General features: G+C 41.4%; 1 protein-coding gene across 2 annotated transcripts; it reads left to right on the top strand.

Annotated features, from left to right (window-relative positions):
• Positions 1–542: 542 nt before the first annotated feature.
• PCTP (phosphatidylcholine transfer protein) lies at positions 543–12,388 on the top strand. 2 transcript variants are annotated; one of them, XM_064466905.1, is made up of 6 exons: positions 543–782; positions 4,827–4,944; positions 9,366–9,445; positions 9,780–9,951; positions 10,619–10,686; positions 11,169–12,388. In XM_064466905.1, the coding sequence occupies exons 1-6, from the start codon at positions 636–638 to the stop codon at positions 11,232–11,234; spliced, it is 651 nt and encodes a 216-aa protein (XP_064322975.1). In that variant the 5' UTR covers positions 543–635; the 3' UTR covers positions 11,235–12,388. The 2 variants fall into 2 exon arrangements, with proteins under 2 accessions (XP_064322975.1, XP_064322976.1); XM_064466906.1 differs by lacking the exon at positions 543–782 and adding an exon at positions 1,327–3,520.
• Positions 12,389–21,715: the final 9,327 nt, after the last annotated feature.

A 21,715-nucleotide genomic window follows, 5' to 3' on the forward strand; every position in this document is an offset into this window, starting at 1 on the left:
GGCCAGAGCCGGCTGCCCCCTCCGCCAGGCTGCTGGGCCTCGGTGGGTGTGGGCATGTGTCAAACGCACCCACCAGCCAGCCGTGCAGCGCCTAGGCGTGCCTTACATTTTTCATGTGAACAGTCCGTAAGGGAGACTGCTTCTTAAAATATCTATCTATAGATATATATCTGTATCCATATATCTATATAAATGCACGCGCCCATTGAGACTACTGAATCTCTATCCTTGGGAAACCCCCAAGGACACACGGACAGACCCCGGCCCTGCTCGGGCACTACCCCGCGTACCCCCGACAAACTGAGGCGCTACTCCGCAACCGGAGAAAGCGCGGACAAAACGTGCGGGGCCACACACGTGCCGGCGGGTTTCCACCGACAGAAGCCCACGTCCCCCGCTGCCCACCCCGCGGCGGGCAGCCCCCTGCGGGCGCACACCCACCGGGACGGCCCGCGGCCGCCCCCTGCCCCGGGGCCCCGCCGTCCCGGGGCGCGGCGGGGCCGGGCGGCCGGCGGGGTGGGGAGGGCAGGGGAGGGGAGGGAAAGGCAGGGGAGGGGAGGAGTGGCGGCCATCGGGCGGGCCGGCGCGGCCGCCGATGCCCCTGGGCCGGCAGATGCCTCCTGCCGGCGGGGAGAATGGCCGCGCGGCGGCGGCTGGGCTTCTCCGAGGAGCAGTTTCGGGCCACATGCCGGGAGCTGGATCAGCCGCCGCCGGCGGTGGGGCGGTCCTGCCAGCTCCTGGCCGACAGCATGGGCGTGAGGATCTACCGGCTCTACGACGAGGTGTGTGTGGGGGGCGCCCCAAAGGCGGGGGAGCGCGGGGGAGCGCGGCGGGGCGGGCGGGGGGCGCCGGGGGCCCTGGAGCGCCGGCCCGTCCCCGTCCGGAGTCCCGCACGGCTCCGGCTGAGGTCCGTTGCCCGTCCAGGCGCTCCCGGCTCAGTTTCTCCAGGCTCCCAGAAAGCGGCTTTTAGGGCAGTGCTGTTAACTGCTGATGGAGAAAACTGCGCTGCTGCCGTAAACACCGCTCTTATAACCTGCGAGGGGAACCTGCGAACTGCGAGGCTCCGAAGCTTGTTGGGAGCTGGTGCCTAGAGAAGGTCCTGGTGGGAGCTGCTCCTGGCGACAGCAGCAGTCGTGGGCCTGACGGCGTGTGTGCTCTGCGTGTCCCACTGCTCTCCCTGCTCTCCCGAGCCCCTCTGAGTGGTGAGGGAGAGACCTGTCCCTCAGCCCTGCCGTGGTAGAGCATCCTCCTCATCGGCAGACTCCCGCTTCCCTCCCTTCTGCCTCTCTCCAAAAGTTGTTTCAAACTGATTTTCCACCTTTCTCCCTCTAAAAACAGGAGGTAGTTCAGACAGGGTTGGAATGAAATTCCTCCCTTTAGGGGAGGACTTACTTCTCTTAAGTGCAAAAGTTTAGGCTTCCACAACTGACTTGTGACTAACGCTGTGAGTGTTTCCATTCCAATGCAGGCTTAGGAATTAATAACGACTTTTGAATCCATATAAATGTCCTATTTCTTTAGCTCTGTGATCATAGTTACCTCTCAGCTCCTTATAAAGCTGGACTTCATGCTGTGCTTTGCACAAAAATGTTGTATTCTGAAACATAATTTCAGGCATGGCCATGTTACTAAAAATAGCAAATAAAGCAAACATATAGGTGTGTGTGAAAGGCGAGGCAGGGTAGGGAAAGTATTTTTTTTTTTTAAAGTAAATTCATAGGCCTTGGAATTATTTTTTGGGTGGTAAATGGTCCCTACTTACAGCATGGACATGGTAACTGTCAAGGGCAAGATAGGCTTATCAAGGAGAGCACACAGCAGAGGCGAGCCCATGGTGGCTGCCAGCTATCTCTGCAGGAGTTAGATACACTGATGAAATAGAGGGTACGAGGCGTGTTGCTTCTGGAGTGCATGAAATAGAAACTTTAGGACTGGAGCTCATCGCAGACCTGTGAATGCATCATGCAGTGAATGAAGGCAAAGGAACTTCGGGAAGTTGGAGGCTGGATTTAGCCAAACAAATGGGCCTGGGGGCCCATGAGACTTGTGTTGGGGCAGCCTGAGTCGCTGTGGCTTTGCTGCTGTTCTAGAAATTGAAGCTGGCTGGCTGGAAAGTAGCTCAGGCTTCTCCTTGTGCTTTTACACCAAAGGGCTATTGAGCTGCCTGAAAAACATTGGGGTGTCTTTGTCTGTTTGTTTGTTTTTGCATGTTGTCCAATGACCCTGATGTAGGGTGGGTGGACAGACCAGGTGGGATGCAGGGGACCTTTTCAAGTCTGGTTGTCAGATTCTGCTGGGAAAGAAGTCTGCTGTTTTGTCTTTCAGTTGCTTCAAATTGCCACATGAGAAGAAGAACCAAGTCTAGGAGGAGGGTCTTTGCTTAAAGTTGTTACTGGAAAAATTGGCTTTTAACGCTTAATGAACTGCGAGTCCCCTATAGCAGTGGTGTCCAGGAAGCTGAAGGCAGCAATTACATATCCTGTTGCCTTCTCTTCCCGCCTTCTCTGTAGGCTACACAAACAGATCTCCCGGGCTTTCCCGCTCTGTGCTGTATTCTAACCTGAGGATCGACTCTCCTGCCAATAGGTCTCTGCAAACGTGAAACATTTCACTATTGTTTTAACTTTCTTATTGTAAATTTCTGTTTTTATTTAATGTCTTTGACTGTCTCACCTCCTGCAAGATGTACTGTTTACTTTTCAGATCATGATGCGTTATTTCATACTGATATCAAAATACTACCTTTTTTAGTAGAAGGCATTTAACGATGTATACCATGATTTGTCTAGCAGCGGAACAAATGAATTGGTAGAGAAGAACATGATAATTTCTTGATCTGTCCTGAGCTACAGTATAAGAACTTGAAGTAATTCTTACTTGATGTAAGAATGACCGAACTGATACTGTGAACCATTTGGGAGCCTACCTTTGCATGTGGGGCAGAATCCTATCTCTTAAATCAGGGGACTGGGTAGTGCAGCCCTTGTACTCTGTATTTAGTGGCTTCTGAATTATGTGACAGTAAATAACATCACTTCAGCTCTATTTTAACTTCTGATGGAGGTTCTATCTGTAGCAAAAATGCTTTAAAGACCTATATTGTATGCACATATCTTGATAATCCTCAATTTAAAAGTATTACTGGCACTTCCAGTGGCCTATTGGCTGGAGCATAAAAGCTTTAGAAACAGGCAATACAATGTAATAGAAGTGTGAAACTGTAGTCTGACCTTGCTAAGGTACAAAGCACCTGATTCTATGCAAAATCTTTGAGGCAAGTTCTGATAGCTTAAATGAGAAAATTGGTGCATGGCTTTCCGCTGTCAAACAGATTAAGAGGAAGCTAAAGGATGCAAAGAAATGGTGAGTGTGCTGATGAGCAGCGAGCTTTGCACATTGACTGCAGAAGTTTGGGGTGAGCTTCGTTTGTCACCTCTCAAGATGCGGTCATGATCAAAGTCCAGGAAAAGAATACAGAGTTCTGTTCCTCAGTGGAAGAGCAGCCCAATTACATGAGGAAGTACGACTTTTTTCCTGAATTACTAGAAGAGCAAGGAGAATTGTGGTTTGCTGTTCTCCTGCCGTATGTGACACAGTGTAAATATACATATGTACAAGATAATCCACGTGGCATTTCTGACCAGTGACCTGGAATGAAATAGTGTTTAAGCTAAAACAACTATTTCTGAAGTACCAGTGTAGTGCCTTGGCATGTGCTGTTGGGTCTTGGCTTAATATCAGGTGGGATATTTTCAAATTTAGTTTTTCTTTTGGAAATAAAAATGTTGATGCCTTCTACAAAGATCACACGAGTGCCTGGGGCTGCACAGGTGCTGAACAGTTCAGGTTTGAAGCTAGGGACTGATGCTTCAGTGAAGCCACAGTGAAGATGAGTAGCTTAAGCTTCTTGGTCCCATTATTATCTTCTGGTAGATCCAGTCTTCATCTTCTAGGGTTGATTTGCAAAGGGGGGGGGAAGAAGTAAGATCAACCATTTGCTAACAGAATGTTGTATAAACCTTCCCTCCCTTTCCTTGGGAATGCTTGAATTTGACTCCTACACTGTATATTCCAAATACTCTCATTGTTTTAATTTAGTCCTGAACTGGTACTAACAATAGCACAAACATTGCTCTATAGGCACAGAGGGAGTTTCCATACATTGAGAGAAACATTAAAAGCATTAACATAGGAGATATCCTGCACCTCACCCCTTCAGTGTAGACAGCTTTCAGAAAGCAAGCAGCTGGTAAATATTCAAGGCAGATGTAACAGTGCATTTTATATAAGCATGAACTTTATAACGCATTTGTGTATCACAGCCTGACGTATAAGCATACCTGACTTGCTGGAAAGCTTATTCCAGATCATGGCAGTACGTGGTAACCTCCTGGAAATGGCTGAGATTCTTAAAACATTATATAGGGTATAGGAGACCTTACCACAACAATTTAATGCTTCTGATAAGCTTATGTGTGGGCAGAATTTAGTCCATGCTGACCACTGGAGAAGAAAAGGGGCGTTTGTGCGACTGGTGAAACATGCTCCCTTTGGAACTACTTATTAAGCAGAAGGGTACTGGTGTAAGGGAAGGAACAACCATTGTGCTGGGCAGGTCAGCCTGTCTGGATTTAAACTTTCATGTATAGATCAAAAAGTCGAGAGGTTAAAGACTGAATCTTGCATTGTTTTTTGAACACTTGCTTTCACAGCTCTTGAGCAAATGTGTAGCATGTGCCCCACCTAACTTCCTTCAGCTGTTCTCCTTGCTGCAGAGTACTTCCCTTTCCTGTGTGACTTTTCCTCTCCCCATTCTGTTTCCACAGCAATCAGGACTTTATGAGTATAAAGTCTTCGGTTGTCTTGCTGACTGTCCCCCAAGACGGCTTGTGGATTTCTATATGGATTTAGATTTCAGGAAACAATGGGATTTGTATGCTAAAGGTAAGCTCATCTAGGCAGTTTAAAAGCAAGCTTTGTGTCCACGTTGACTCTTCCCACTAAAACTTTGTTCAAAGGCATTTTAAAGCTGCTGCAGTCAAAGGCTTTCAGCCAGTCTTAGGTATCTTTTGGGATAAGGTTGCACTCTGCAAATATACAAGTAAACAGTGATGTGGAACAGGTAACATCTAATCACTATATAGCTTCCTTCTGGAATGAATTCTTTCCATGTTGGTTAAAGCACATAATTGGCACCACTTGTTATGCTGGGGCACCTTGCAGCTTCTAGTTGTTGTAATTCCTAGGTGAATTTTAGTAGATGTGCTGGGGAGAAATGGAGATGGTACCTTCTGTGCATTTTTGCATATTGCAGCGGAGCGGTGCAGTGGCTTGCACCACTGCGATGCGTGATGGAACGTCTTTTCCTGAAAGCACTGGTTGTTCTTGGCACCTTTTACAATCAGAAATGGGTGTATCAAGAGAGTAGTTGGTGACTTTGGGCTTTCGCAGAGAAAGGAATAACTAATTTAGTTATTTAATTTAGTTTATTTTATAATGTATTTGAAAAAGGGAGTTGAACCTGGATATCCATATGATGTTAAAACATCTTACGTCAGCGGTGACAAGGCAAGGATTCAATGGATGTAGGCATCCAGTAATCCATTTATTTTAAAGATGAGGAGCCCTTCCCTTTTAAGCATATGCTTAAAATCAGTTCAGGCCAATAAAACTGAAGGATGGTCCAAGTGTTTTGCTGAACAAAGAACAGTGTTGAAAACCAAAGAATTGTTAAATGTTGTGCTTGTTAAGTCTAGGACAGCTCATGGTGAATGATTACTGGTAATGCCTTTGGTTGTATCGGTACAGAGAACCACATATTTGACTTGTGTCAGTACTTGGTCAAGCTGAAGAAGCTGTGTCTTCATTAGCGAGTGTTATTTGTCAAAATGGGCAATAGCTTTCTTGTAGCAAAAGCCACATTAATGAAACAAAAAGAGCTGGAGTGGGACTCAACATTATCATATTGGATGTAAAAATACTATGTTACCTCAAGTTACTTCAGCAGTCTTTTATTTAAGTGCATTTAGAACTGAATCTTTCTTAAACACTTTTTTTTTTTAATGCCTTCTTAGAGAAAAGAAAGGAAGCAGTTGGGGAAAAGTACACCCTTAAACTAAAAACTAGATAATGTTGCAGAGCTGGTGTTTATATCCTTGCTGACCCTGATGTGTTCATCTTTGAATTTATACTTGTGCTGGTACTTCGAGTCCAATGTTTCTCAGAAGTTAACTCTTGAAGGGCATAAACATAACGTTAATGCTTTCCTTTTAGCTTAAAAATTGGCACTAGCCCTCCCATTCTTTAGAGCTATGCATATGACGAAAGAGTGCTAACCAACCTTTTCAATGTAAACTACATAAGCTTGGTTTTTCTCCTTTCACATTTAGGGAGAAAACCCAGAAAACTTCCATTCAGAGCCTTCTTGCTGTTTGTTTTGCCGTTTATATTCCTTTTTGCTCTTACAGCTATGCAATAATGGCAGTCCAAGGAAGAGTTCTCTGCTGAACTGCTGGCTGGCACTGAAATAAAAATGTGACCAGAGTAGAAGTAGCTGCCTTTTTAGTTGAAAATGTAACTGCTTTTGCACTACGCCTAAGAGAAGCAATCTCTATCCTCTAGTTCTGTTCAGCAAAATTCTTTATGAAGGCCTGACTGGAGGCAGATATGGACAGGATGCCTGTGAGTACTTCACAGGGTCCTGCTTTGATCTGTTCTTGCCAAGAGTTTGCCTGAAGCCTCAGAGATGTTGGTATCAGAGTCATAGAATGGTTTGGACTGGAAGGGACCTTTAGAGGCCATCTAGTCCAACCCCCCTGCAGGGAGCAGGGACATCTTCAGCTATATCAGGTTGCTCAGAGCCCCAACCAGCCTGGCCTGGAATGTTTCCAGGGATGGAGCATCGACCACCTCTCTGCGCAACCTGCTCCAAGTGATTCACCACCCTGACTGTAAAATTTTTTCTCCTTATATCCAGTTTAAATCTACCCTTTTTTAGTTTAAAACTGTTACACCTTGTCCTGTCATAACAGGTCTTACTAAAGAGGTCGCCCCCCCATCCTTCCTATGGTCCCCCTTTAAGCACTGGAAGGCGCCATAAGGTCTCCCTGCAGCCTACTCTTCTCCAGGCTGAACAAACCCAACTCTTAGCCTGTCCTCGTAGGAGAGTTGCTCCAGCCCTCGGAGCGTTTCTGTGGCCTTCTCTGGTGCCGCTCCAACAGTTCCATGTCCCTGCTGTGCTGAGGGCCCCAGAGCTGGACACACTACTCCAGGTGGGGTCTCACGAGAGCGGAGCAGAGGGGCAGAATCCCCTCCCCCGACCTACTGGCTGCGCTTCTTTTGATGCAGCCCAGGATTCGATTGGCCTTCTGGGCTGCAAGCGCACATTGCCGACTTATGTCCAGCTTTTCATCCACCAGCCTCCCAACAGTCTGCTGCTGTTGCATTGCTGTTAGTACCCTGGCTATTTCCAGCGCAGGCTCCTGGGTATCTAGGAAATGTCGACATCCTGAGGCGTGGTCAGTGCTGCAGGTGCCAATTCAGCGGGGAAGCTCTGACTAAACTGTAGAGTAGTCACTGAGGTACCACATGCTCCTGTGGCATGGTCCAAAATGGTTGGGCCTGAGCAATTTACAAACTTGCTACTCCTGACTGCAACACCATCCTGATTGATCTCATATTTCCCAATTTAAAGGTAATAAGTGGCTGCTAAAGCAGCAAATGCAGCTGTGCCTATTATGAGTAAAAGGGACTTCTGATCTATTGTAGAAATGTGAAGTGAAATCTTGTTATTGATTGAAATGCACTGTATTCTGCTTTGATCAGAAGCTGTCCACTAGTATTGACAGACTAAAGTGAATACAGGTGGGGCATGACTTACCTACTCTGTGCTTTTTCTGTGTTTGCAAAGATACAAAGGTAGATGACCTAGTAGCTAAAAATTGCATCGAGGTCTTTAAAATAGTCTCTTAATCCCTTTGAAAATGGACCGCTCTGCAGTTAGAAATGAAAGCAAAGCAAAGCTAATAAACCAATGCTCCAGTGACCTCTGGTGGATAGTGTAATGCTGTAGCTTATACGACACTGGGAGTACTGTGCATCCAGTACTGCTCCAACCTGGAGGAGAAGCTGCTTTGGTGGGTGACAGCTGACTTGCAGGGCATACTGAAAGACGCATAGTTTGGAACATGTTATATAGGGAAAGAATCTCCCATCTGTGGCAGGCACTCTTCTTGCTTTAGCAATGAGATTATCAGTCTGTTCTAGGCTTATTTTTAAAACTACTGAAAGCGATGGGGCAGACTGTGTGCATTAGCTCTGCAGGTTATAGAGCACCTCTAGGCAGAATTCTGCTCTAAAGGAGGAAAAGACCACTCTGACTGTTAATGTGAACCATCTTTCTGGATCACATCTTTTTTAACTGCACCGATGTAATGACCAGACCTGAGCAGACAGGAGCTTACCCTGGCTCAGCCCCACGGCTTGTCAGGCCCATTGCCCTGATAATGGCGGTTACTGCCTCAAGGGAAGAGGCTGTACAGCAGACAGTTTTTCAAACTCTGTTGTGTAGTTTGATTTTAACTCGATTTTTTCCTTCATGCCACACTACTATCTGAGTCGCTGCCATGTTGTGCAGACTATTCTTAGATATTGTTTTTTCTCCTGTTCAGCTGCCTTCTGATTTAGTTTCCAGGCAGAGTGAAGGTGCTGTAATGAAGGCTCATAAACTGCTCAAGCTTCTTGTTCACTGTTGCTGTATATATTGCTGTGAATTTCCTAATAGCTTTTCCAAACTTCATTAATCCTTCATGTAAGACCTCTTCAGGTATTAGAAAGCAGTAGTCGTCCTAGTTCCATGTTAACTCAGATTCATTTACAAGCATAATGACATGCTTGTGAAAAAGCATACTGTACTTGTGGCTCAGAGTTACACAGAATATGCATAGGCGAGGCAGAAGCTTTGGGATGGAATGACTTTGAATGAGCTAACTGTCTGAAAAGGAATTTGACTCTGCCTCCCCCCCGAATTGTTTTGGGTTTGTAGTTTGGGTTTTCGGGGGGGCTTGTGTGTGGTTTGTTTTTTCTTTGGTGTTTTTTTTTTGTTTGGTTTAGTTTTCTTAAATCAATTAATTCATAGCAGCAAAAAACCAGGCCACCTATTTTTGTGTATTGGCTTCCTGAACAACCCTGCTACAGAACTTTTTTAATGTCTTCTACTGCTACAACTTTACATACATACCAATTTTAACATAAGGGTTGCATATAAAATGGTTCATGTCAGAAATCTGAGCAGTTCTTGATGCCGTGTATGGTTCTGTTGAAGCAGAAATTAAAAATATATAACAATCTTCCTTTTTCATCTGCAGAACTGTATGAGAAAACGTATGATGGTGAAAAAGTAGTCTACTGGGAAGTGAAGTACCCTTTTCCTCTCTCAAACAGAGACGTATCCTTCAAGCTTTCTGTTGCTCTTGCAGTTTTTGTCACCTGGTCATCCAGGGATCCTAACAATGTACTGATTCTACTGCTCTCCTGCACTTTGTCTAAGATCTTGCAGTCCTCGTGTTACATGAATATGTATACTGTGAAGAAGAGCGTGGGTGCCTCTTCCCACACACAGCTAAAGCTCACATAGTTGAATTATTACTCTGCAGGATCAAATCCTGTAGACTCATAAGAAATAACTTAAAGGGGCTGGTATTTGTAATGGAATTCACTTGTCAATCCATCATATGTCAAACTGACACTGTTTTGACGTGCCTCCTCAACTTGGAATACAGTATGTCTATATTCGTGAATGTCAAGAACTGGATGTGAATGGGCAGAAGATCTGGGTTGTGTTAGCTCAAGGTGTGTCTGTTCCTCAGTGCCCTGAAAGGCCTGGTATTATCAGAGTTAAAACCTATAAACAAAATCTGGCAGTTGAAAGTGATGGCAAGACTGGATCTAAAGGTAAGAGGTCAAGAAAGTGTGATCACAAGTCATGTAGCCAAAGAATGTATGTATTCGCAAAATGCACAAAGAGGAGAGACTGGAAATTTTAAGCTAAAACCAATTACTATAAAGTGGATGTACTGAGCACTAGGAATACTTTAAAATGAATGAAACTTTTGGAAATGTCCAGTGTGGTGTGCTACTCTTAAGAATCTTTTATTTAACAGTTGGGCTGGGTAGTCAAGAGTAGAGTACTGACCACTTCATTCTTCTCCATTCAGTTGGGTAGAGTCTGATGCTGCCTGCAATCTGGTTAACTCAGCAATCATACAAGTATTGTGTTGGACAGATTTATAGATTAAAGGGTTTGCCTGGAGATTGACTCCTGTCTGAGATTAGTCCTTTAAAGACAACCTTATTTTGTAAGACAGGCTGCCTGAAATGGTTTGCAGTAGTTTAAATTAATATTATTGCACTCTCAGCTTCCCAGAGATTAACTGGGAATGGTTGTACTCACTTCGCATTCCACTTAAGTAAAAGTTTACGTTTTTGTGAAGAATTTAGAGCAGAACTGTTGTACTTGGTGATTCAGTCATGCGCACTGACAGCTTTTGTCATATGTTGTTAGAGCTAATACGCAGACTATGGCCGGATAACTTTCTGGTAACTTCTCTCTCCTCTCTAGTCTATATGTACTATGTTGATAATCCTGGTGGCAGAATTCCATCGTGGCTGGTCAATTGGGCTGCCAAGGTAAGTAAAGGTCGACAGCACAATTGTCTTTGGCTAATCCGTTTCAAACAGTGTACTCAGTGCATCCATACCTGTCTTCTATACATCTGAAACAGATGTATTGACCTTTCCAGCTCTTACGCAGTCCCATTTTTAGAGTCTTGCTATTGTCTGCTCTCATGGCAGTTGTCTTTTTTTCTTTTTATTTTTTTTTATTCCTATCAAATTCCCTTGGTTAGTCAACCAGGCAGGTAAATTTGTGCAACAAAACCAACAAACCCATGTTCCAGAGCATATGTGAATAGCCGTAACACAAGCAAACTGCAGTAATGCAGTCTGTTCATGAAGGGTTAAAGGAATGGTTTGCTGCTTTGTACAAGATCTTAGAATCATCCTGTATTTGTTTGAAGGCCTCGGCCTATATAGTGAGAATTCACATCTTGCTTAATAGTTTTTCTTGATTACATTGTGCAAGAATGACTTTTCCACTTTTCTCTTTACAGAGTGGTGTGCCCGCTTTCATGAAGGATGTGATAAAAGCTTGCCGTTGTTATTGTAGGAGGTCATAAGTCAAAGTTGATCTGAATTGTTTAATTCCTAGAGCTCTGCGCTTACAGGAGTGGCTATTATATACTGCACTGAATAAAATCTACCTCTAATGTTGGAAAGAATTTATGCCTTGAATTTTATTAGACCTTTGTTTCCATCTCCAACTGAAGAGCTAGCCACTGACAAGGTAACGCCAACATCACCTGCATCCTTTTGGAAGTACTTAAGTTTAGCCTTGTCCCCCATGCTTTGCTTATGCTGATTGTCATGTGTCAGCTAGAGGAGTTCTGTTTACTGAAGTATTACATCAGACAAGAGACAACGATCTTGCTAGGAAAAATGTCTGAACTTGGACTGAAATTTCTCTGCGTGTGTTATGGCTGGATCTGCCTTTGTGGCCTTGCAGGGTGGCTTCCTACTGAAACTGAATAATGGAACTTGGATTGCTTAGGAGGAAACACTTTTGCTACCCAAGTTTGTCATTCTTAAACTGTCTGCCTGCTACGAACGTGAAAAATGCTGGGGGCATATAGTTAAATTACTAGAAATCTGCAGTAGGAACTGGAACTCTGTGTTACGAAGCTTCCTTGTGATGGCTTTAAGCCCACATATAAAAGGACTTGTGCCCAAAGCCTTGCATTCACATCTAAATACCCCTGTATAAAAAGTAATAACCATTAGCTGTGTCCAGCTAGAAGGAAAGGAGGAGTTGGCCTCCATGCCTGATTTAAGGGGGACAAGTTATATCTTCGGAGTCAGTAGCCTTATCTACATAGCAGCTTGGATACCAACTTTAAATTGGAAACAATTATAAACTGGGTGGCTGCAACTGAATGTAAGTGAACTTGATGTGAAACTTCGGCTTTTCTTCATTTTTAAATTTCATGCTGATGTAAAGAATGAAACAGAATTTTGGATGGTAATCCACTAAAAGCACAACTGAGCAGGAAATTATACTTCCAGCACCTTTGCAGGGGGTGGGGAGGGGTAGGAGGATGAAGTACATAAAAGGTGAGAGGGCCTCAATCTCAGGGATTTAAAATATTCTGCATTGTTACTGAACAAATCTTGTAATGGGGTAGGTTTGTCTTGTTAGAAAAGAACTGGTTGAAGTGATTGCCTTTATACTTTGTTAAAATATTTGTTTGCAATAAATCCTTATTCTGTCCATGCAGCGCTCTTGTTCCGTCTCTCATGTTCAGGAGTGGCCATGCTGGGCAGGTCACAGGTGACAGGCTGATATCATGGGCTGTCTTATTTCTAAAGGCTTTTGAAAGGATAACCTGGATGCATGAGAACTAAGTAGGATTTCATGTGTTCTGAAGAGCTTGCTGCCAGCAGTTTAGGCATTTTCAAGTGTTTTTGACTTGGAGACCATTACTGAATTGAATATTACAGTGCTAGACAACTTTCAATCAGTTGTAAATATAGCTGTCACTTTTTTTTTTCGCAGCAGATGAACAGACATCAAGAGAGAATAGTTCTGAAGCATAATTCTCTTTAACTTTCCGTTAATTTTTTTATATGCATGAGCTTACTGGAACTGGAGCCAAATTGTGTACTGAAAATGAATTATTTCCATCATACCAAGAATATGATGGTGTTTTACCTGAGTATATCAATTCTCAAATTTCTTTTTTTGGCAGTGTTTAAAAAAATTACCTTGAGAATTCAGGAAGCATTTTAGCAGGGTGCTGAATATGTAGGAATTCAAATGTCATAAGCAATCACAAGAATACCAGAATTTATTTTGAACAACAGGATGTGGAGTCAAGTTATGTCCTAAGCAAAGCAGCAAAGGTGGGACTAGGTACATTGTTCAACAAGAAGACAGAAAAGCAAGCCAAACTCTTCTAGACTTGATATAACAGAATTTAAAAAATGGACTAGCTGAGGATGAATCTTCCCAGAACAATGATGCAAACTAATTGGTTTCCAATTGCTTCTGAACAAAACTGACCTCTGTACCACAGTAGAAAAAAACCTATTTGTAACTGTAAACCTACCTTAAAACTTAGAAGAGTTTCAAGGTTTACAAGAAATGTGTACCTAGTGAGCTGAGTCTGTGCACAGAGATGAACTCTGTAGAAATGAGGTAAATTTTTTTCATTCTTTTTCTCCAACCAATCCATAATTCTGTTTAGTCTTTAATGAAATGCATAATGAAAGCATTTTACATTCATAAATTCATGATTACATCTTTGTCATTATAGTTATTTGTCATCAAGATATAGTGTACATCTGTCTGCAGTGGGCTGAAACAGTATGACTGAGCGTTCAAGAGGCTGAATGGCTCCATTGTCAATCTTGCTGAAAACTTGATTTCCTACAGACCCCACACAGATTATAGAATACATGGCCTTTGCTCACGTATCCTTATTAAAACCATTGCACAGTCAGTTTCTTGTGCTGTACACAACTTTCCAAATTAAACCACATTTGATTAAACGGTAGCTACTGAAAACAGCTTTTCCTCTGTTTGCAGGCAACTAACCAACGATGTGAGATGAATGCAACATCAGATCTTCGGTTAACATTAGGTCCCCATGGACTTTCACAGTGACCTAAACATGCAGTGACACTTCAGGTTATTTAAGTATATGTTACTACACCCATCTTATATTACTAGGAAAGAAGAAGCAGTTCCAGCTTTGTGTGATGTGGCTTCTTGCCTAAATAGGAGATTACGACCAGAAAGTATTGGTATATTGCAGTCTTCAGATGTGAAGACATTCATAAAGTATTTTAGAGCTTTATTCATGACTGAATAAATACTGATCTTGTGTGAATTATACATGCATCACGTGAACTTCTCTGGATAGCTTGAACAGAAATTTTCCTGCTGTGAAAGTTGTAAGTCATTACGCATTCTGAGTTCTGGCACACAGGGTTAAAAATGGAACTCCTCCTCCCATGCTCTTTGTTATCATAGCACCTGAAAGTCAGCTTTGTTTCACCAGCTTGCTTAAAAATGGAGCTCAAATTTTGTTCTTTTAGAGTGATCTGTTGTAAACATAGTGTTGTTTGAATAAAAAGAATGAAACGCTTCTGTTAGAGGATGATTGAGCCTCTATTCTATATCCCACCCCCATTAACAGGTCGGTAGGTATCACACAGATTAACAGGGACTAATAAGGTTTTCCTTGTAGCCAAATAGAACTAGAAAAATGCTGTAGCTCCTGGCAACAAACAGGAATCTGATCTGAAGCGCAATAATCAGACTTCCCACAAATCACAATGAGCTCTGGATCTATTCTCATGTAGAATTTCTGTTTTAAAATTACCAGTTCTTACAAAAACATATTTTTGCATGTTGTTCTTCACATAAAGGAGTGGTTCTTTTGGGGGATGACTGGTCACCCATCCCCTGTTTCCATAAGAAGTGATGTTGCAACAAAGTGAATATAAACCATTCTTCCTCTTTGTGTTCTAGTCATTCAAATCCATTCTTTCCATGTGATCTCTCTGTAAAACTATTGTATTTGAGTTGGAAGGTAAAGTAAAGGAAAGATTCTGAGTAACCCAAAGTCAACATAGTGAATGATGTCAGATGCGCAATCACTGTAGCACTGCCTCTCAGAAGATGGTGTGTAAAGGGAAACAAAAGTTGTCTTTGCTCAGGAAACATCTGGTTGATACTTCATTTCTCAAGCAGGTCATTGGCTGTTTTTATAATTTAGTGGAACAAAAATGTGGGAAGATAGGGGGATAGACTTCTGATATTAATGCACACTAGTAGATGATATATCTTCCCACCAACACTTTTACTTTCCTTTATGTTAGTTTTATATATATAAAGAACATTTTCAAGTGGGATCTAATGATATTTAAATTTCACTTAGCTGAGTGTACTCTCCGTGAGCATGGGTTTGCCTTCCTCTAGACAGGAGGATAATTCAGAACCAAATTTACTGCCCCACTCTAGTCTTCTGATCAGAGGAGACTACTAGACTTTCAGACAGAAAACTTTGGTTTTCACTCATCTCTTAAAGGGCAAAAGAGACTGAAAACTTCCATACCAAATCAGAAAGTAAGGCTTACAACCGGAGGTAAGTTGTTTTAAGTTTAGTTGGACTACATGGAATATAAATGCTGTTTGAGGAGCAATACCAAGAACAAATCTCTATAGCAAGATGAATTTTGCTGACTTTTTTTCAAACCGCTCTGGCTTATAACTGCAGACTTAGGACAAATCCTGACTATAATGTAAATAAAGCTGGTGTTTAAGCATCCTACTAATTCTTTGCTGCAGCTGCCAATTAACATATTAATTAGGATTACATATGAACCCATATGCACACATAAGGAGAATGTCATCTTTCTCTGTTATTTCAGTATTCCCTGTTCTTTGAGAGCTTGACCATACATGATTATTTTCATCTGGAATATGAATTATGAAAGTATCCTGGAGTCCTGCTGTGAGACAGGAACATTTTAAATGGGAACAACTCTCCACTGGAAACCTTTATTTCCAAAGTAAGAAGAACTGCATCCTGTGCATAAGTGCTTCAGTGGAACATGCCATAATAAGCAATTATGTTGAAGGGCCTTGAATATAGGTATTAATTTTAACCTTGTGAAAAATTTCCTGCTTCCCAGCTGTGCAACTAGTTAAACTGGAAGCTGTTCCTACAGGTTAAGCAGGAGTACTTGTAACATTAAGATTTAAGTGAGTTTGCCTTTGTCTGTCCTCACTAGATTTCATGTACATTTTTAGATTTTTCTAAGGCGTGTTTCATCACTGGAGGCAGGAGAGGTTCTGTTATGGGCTTTGTGATGCTGGAAGAGTCAGGTTTTGCTCCAAGCTTAATTCTCTTCCTGTTCTTTACCCATGGAAGAAATTCCTGAGAATTAATCATTTTCATAGATTATGGTGTTCCTAGAATGACAAGTGTTGGATTGTAGAAGTTCTTCTATAATACGGATGGCCAAGGGTTACCTGTGTGCTGTACATACTCTCAGTAGATGTCTGCTGTTAAGTTACAAGACACACTGCATTTCTGCCCAAGCGTATCTCGAAAGATTTTAAGTCTTTCCCTATTTCACCTAGAGTTGTGGGGTTTGGGGCTTTTAATATTCTTAGTGCATATACATATCTTCCAAAGCATGATAGGAATTGTGTGCAATTGTCTGTAAATGGATGTTTCATATTCAGCTGCAACTTGGAGTTACGGTTTAAGAGTGGGTTTTAAACATTTTTATTAAGACCAGGCTGCTGCTGTGCATTTTAAAAGTTAATGCACTTTCTCAGCATGGAAGTCATATAATTGGTTTGTACATTTGAGTGGAGAGCATGATCCTGCAAGAAGCCAAAATTGCCTGGCCAACCCATTTACCCTGTGAAAGGCTCATATGATGCTGTTCATCTATTCAAATAAAAACAAACAGTAGGAACATTTCTTCAGCAGGAAATTACTTTGACACTAAAAGGGACTCCTGCCTCAGAGTGTGAGGTGGGTATGTGAAAGGATACATTGCCTTCCACTGATTTTTTTCTTGGAACATGGGAATAAACCGACCTTTGACAACACTTAAGGCGTGGTTCTAGGAACCATGAAGTTGAGAGCATTATTACTGAATAATGAGTTTGATTAATTCACTACAATGACAGACAGGCATGTCAGTAATTTAGCAAAAGGACTTTAAAATCCATTTGGAACAAGTTAGAGTATAAGAATAAACAAGTAATCCGAGGACCCATTGACGTCTTTCAGCAAGGAAAGGCCTAGAACTACCTGCAGAATCACCAAATGCAATTACAGCCATCGCATAATATAATTTATTCCCTTTCATAAAGTATATTTAACAATTATGTGTTTAACCCATCTTCTCATTCAGACTAGCAATTCTGTATGTTTAGTATCTTTGCTAGTAAGTTTGCTGTGAAAATACAACTTGAGTGGAGAACTAATATATTGTTCTTCATCATTTGTGTGATCAGTAGATATTGGAATATTTAATGAAAATATAAGGGAAGGTTTTTTTCACAGCAATGATAATCAGCAAAGAAACAAGTTGCTCTGAGAGAGTATAAAATCTCCATTTTTGGAGATCCTTAAACCTCAGCTGGACAAGGCCCTAGGCAATTTATCTGACCTTGAAATTAGACCCAGCTTCAGATTTGGTGCTGCACTGGCTGGGGGTTGGAGCAGATGATGAGATGATCCCATATGTCCCTTCCAAGCTGAATTATTATATGAGTTTTAATAATAATAAATCCAGAAGATTACAGTGTGAATCCTTCTGAGAAGGCAGCATTATTTTCTTTCCAAATGCTGTTATTTAACAGACCAACTTGAATGGACTAAATACCTATGATATTCAATGAGATGCACAAGTATATGAAAATCTGATAATCAAGATCTGTATTAGAAACAGGTACATACACATTTTGACAAGATGCTCGTTGTAGGCTTGCATTTTTGCTTTAGTCCATTATTTTAACTAAAATTATTTGTAGGAGTTTTGTGAGAAATCTGGGAAATTTAAACTAAATTAAATGAAAGCAAACTTCTGAATCTTTGCTAGTGAAGCTTAATATCTTAATAAATACACTATTGAGTGAAAACATGATGACTACTTTTGGAAAAGGACAGCAGCAGCAGCAAACTGAGGCTGTGCTGCACACTCAGAAAGAAGTTATTTATGTCAGTTATTGTTAATTTCCTTTTGCATCCAGCAGCTGTAGATCATATTTGAAAGGTTAAAACTGGGAAAGGCTCAACTGGGCAAGGTTGAGATGTAATAAAAAGAGAAGATGAAATGCAGATTTGGGATATCTAAGCGTTCCATGATGGCCCTCTAATTTTACCTTAACTATCATGGCACAGTATTTTTAAAGACAACATGCTGAGCCAAATAGCATTTAAAAAATTTTAGCCTTATACATGGTGAGACCCTCTTTTTTTTCAGGTGGGAATATATACTCAATCATATTTAATTAAGATTAAATTAATATTAAGGGATATTTAGTGTTAGTATGCAGGATCTTCTTCACCTGGTGCTCATTACCAGCCTAATTCAATATTTAGCAACAGAAGATTAAGAAATCTTTATGTTGATTCTATAGTGGACTTTCCTCTACCTGGTCCAATGATGGATATTTCCAGTCAACGTTTACTGGTGAATACAATGTCCTCTACTGTCACATGCCTTTCCCTTTCCCTTCCCCCTTCAATACTGTGTCAACATTTGGGATGAGCCCAAATCCTAATGTGTGATCTGACCTTCTGACATCTTAGCCCGGTGGGCTACCAACTTAGCCATGCTTCCTGCTCTGGAGAGTAAAGCACAAACATCACTCTCAAGGATCTTCTTCTACCCACCTATTATTTCTATGCCTGTCAGTGCCAGTGCATTTTATGGTATTGTAGAAATCTTGGATGCATTTTCATTCCCAAAATATGTATGTGGATCTATGTATCTGGATTTATGTGGGAATAAGAATTATGCCTTTTGGAATTGGTAGTTGTTGAAACTATGAAAAACGAGGAGGAAAAGTGCAAACTGGGCTGAAAAGACAGTACTAAACATGAAATTATGTTGTTCAGCATTAAGCAGCATTCTGAAAACAGAATATGTCTTTGTTTAAAATGATGTGAGAAAGTATATGCACTATATTTTGTAATAAAGCCTTTCATCACTTTTCCATTAAAAAAACAGGGCAATTTTTCAGGTACATTTGTCCCATTTTTCATTAAGCAGAGACATATTTTGAAATTGCGTCATTATTGGCTTGCTGTGCCTACTGCAAGTAATCAAAGAAAAAAATATTTGTTAGACTCCCAGTAAATACTGCCTTCTGACTTTCAAAACTGCACCCCTGTATGAGTTTAGCACTGTTGCAGTAATGGAAAAGCCAAGCTTTTACAGCGTTCTTACCTATATAAGATAGCTTCAACTTTTGCAGTTTCCCGTTTTTTCCTAATATTTTGAAAGGTAGGTAAAAAAAAAAAATCCTCATTGCTCCACCCTAGCCTTGCCCAGAGGCTCCAATTCAAACACTGTTTTGTTTGGAAGCAGGATTAATTTCATTGCCTACAGTAGCAAACGAGGAGGAAAACAAAATGGTTCCTTTCTTGACTCTTCAGAATAGCTGTATCAGTGATATGCCTTCAGTAGTTTCCTCAGCAGAGAGATCAAATGAATGAAACATCAGTGAGCTAGGATGGCGCAGTCTATTTTTGGTAGTGAAGCAAGCATCCACAAAGCTCATCTGGTTCACTGGGGATAGTAGAGGAAATTGCAAATACCGTAGAAGGCTATTCTAATGTCACATGCTTTTAGGTGGGTTAAAAGGACAAACATTGAGCCTTCCACTTTGCCAGTTGCTGATTATGAAGCAAGGTTGTGTTTTTGTCTACAACACCTACGCTGTCCCACAAACAACAAATTTTTTCAAGTATTAATGCAGCCTGAAATGTGGCAAAGTACAGAAATAAACAGTGGAATAAGTTCAATCTTTTCACTTGGTTTTAAAACATACTGAAAAGGGTATTTATTAGATTAGTTTCAAATGCAAATATAAAATATTTAAGATTTCCCACCTAATTTTCCTCCCACTTCTTAATTTTTTATTATTAAAAATAAAACGGAGCTAGAGCAAGATGCAAAGAGAGGGAGAGCAGAGAGGAAAATAAATCTTCAGGTTTGGGGGGAAAACTGGGACAATACTCCAACTGTCATGGAAAAATAAGGAAAACAGTATCTTTTCTTTTGGGAAACAAATTTAATATTTTTCAACTACTATCAGCCTTTCCCACTGTTGAAAAGCAGCTAATACTCTGGACAAAAAGACAAAGTATGAAATCTGCAGAAACAAATAACTCTCCCCTTCTCTCCTCACAACTGTATGGCACAAGCAGCAGTGGAAAGTCACCCCCACGCACACTGCCTAAGAATTTTAACATTGGCTTTGCTCCATAGCATTACTTCCCTCTCAGAAGAGCCTTTAGAAGAATCCTGCCTCTTTCCCCATTGACCTGGATCGATTCTGCCTGTGTTGAAGAGTTACTGTACAGGGCAGCACAGTCCAGGTACAAAAATGTTAATCTTTTCAAACTGTTTACAGGTAAGAGACTGAACTCCCATCTTGAAGCCAGCAATCTTAAAGTAAGGCAACCCAGCCTGCCATATGACGTCAAACACTATTTTGTTTCTTTTGTATTGCAAGGCCACAGTTTGGGAAACCGAAAGGACCTTGCAGGACAGAAATAATTACATTTATTATTATCCTAACTTTTGCTTCAGTGGAGTCATCTAAAGAGCTAACTTCACCTGCACAGGCAATAAGATCTTTAGTTAATGGATGTAAGACAGCAGATACTGATTACTTGAGGAAGCTGAGAAACAAAACCAATGTGTTCTGATCCAGTAGATGATATTGCTAAATTGGCCGCCTCATTGTCTTACAGAACGACCTTGTTTAGGCAGTCTGGTGAGTCAACTGGCAGAGGTTGCAAGCGCACGATTACTGACTCTGAAATGGAGCAGAAGGGAAGGAAAACAAAAATACCTATACACAGAAAGGCATGCATGTGAAATAAATGAGGGCAAAGCAGCACCTGGAAAAGGGCAGTAAATAGTGCTTAATAGTGAAGAAAGACTACAGGAAACTGGGTACCCAAACACAGTAGAACCAGGAAGGTGTATCAAAGCATTAGGAAAGGGCCACAGGTAGAGTGTAATAAACAAGGGCACCACTGGGCACATACTGCTTACTGATCTGTGCACACTACGACATCAGGGATTTGGGGAAACAGAAGCAATGTGGACATGGTATCTTTTTTTTTTTTTTATCTGAGAAGTCACATCAGCATTTGGTTTCCTTTTTCCTGATACTTTCCTGATGTTTCACACAGGGTTGGAAAAAGACCAGAAAAATTGAAAAAAAAAAAAGTAATTTGGTTTAAAAAAACATAAGTATTTTGCTAATTCATGCTATTCAGAGGCTGAAGTACAGCTCCAATACTTCTGCCTGTGAAAAACAGTAGGATGTCACCATTATTTGAAGAAAACACTGAGGCAAGTTCTGAGTTGGGAGTATCAGTTCCTGGGAAACCCTCACTCAGGTCTACGTGAGAATCCACTCACTCACATACACAGAGGTAAATTCTGGTGCAGATATACAGAAATTTTACCCTGCAGTTTCACTGTCTCAGTGAATCAGAAACCTCAAGACAATACCTGCAAAATTGTATTAATATCCTCCTTACACAAACACACATGCGCACGTGCGAAACATGTATTTCTGTCACCTGATAGTAGGCATCTTAGACATTTTTTTCAAGCTCCTTAACCATGAAGACTGTAAATATGTTTGAAAACCAAGTAAATACTAAGATTTGGCAACCTGAAGTTTTAAGTCTCCCCCAAATAATAAAAATCAGCAAAATGATGAGCTGTCAACCTTGTTCTTAGATCTATTAATTACAGCCTGCAACTGCCTGCTGTAAACACAGGGAGAGGTCCTACACTAAGACGGTGGGAGTTTTGCTTTGCC

The sequence above is a fragment of the Phalacrocorax carbo genome, chromosome 16, assembly GCF_963921805.1.
Source record: "Phalacrocorax carbo chromosome 16, bPhaCar2.1, whole genome shotgun sequence".
In the NCBI taxonomy this organism is placed as follows: domain Eukaryota; kingdom Metazoa; phylum Chordata; class Aves; order Suliformes; family Phalacrocoracidae; genus Phalacrocorax; species Phalacrocorax carbo.

What these genes read in the sequence shown, in the direction of transcription:
- PCTP (XM_064466905.1), top strand. Translation starts at nt 636, where the DNA reads ATGGCCGCGCGGCGGCGGCTGGGCTTCTCCGAGGAGCAGTTTCGGGCC. An exon ending in TCTACCGGCTCTACGACGAG is followed by an intron (nt 783 to 4,826) that starts GTGTGTGTGGGG and finishes CTGTTTCCACAG; the next exon opens with CAATCAGGACTTTATGAGTA. An exon ending in ATGGGATTTGTATGCTAAAG is followed by an intron (nt 4,945 to 9,365) that starts GTAAGCTCATCT and finishes TTTCATCTGCAG; the next exon opens with AACTGTATGAGAAAACGTAT.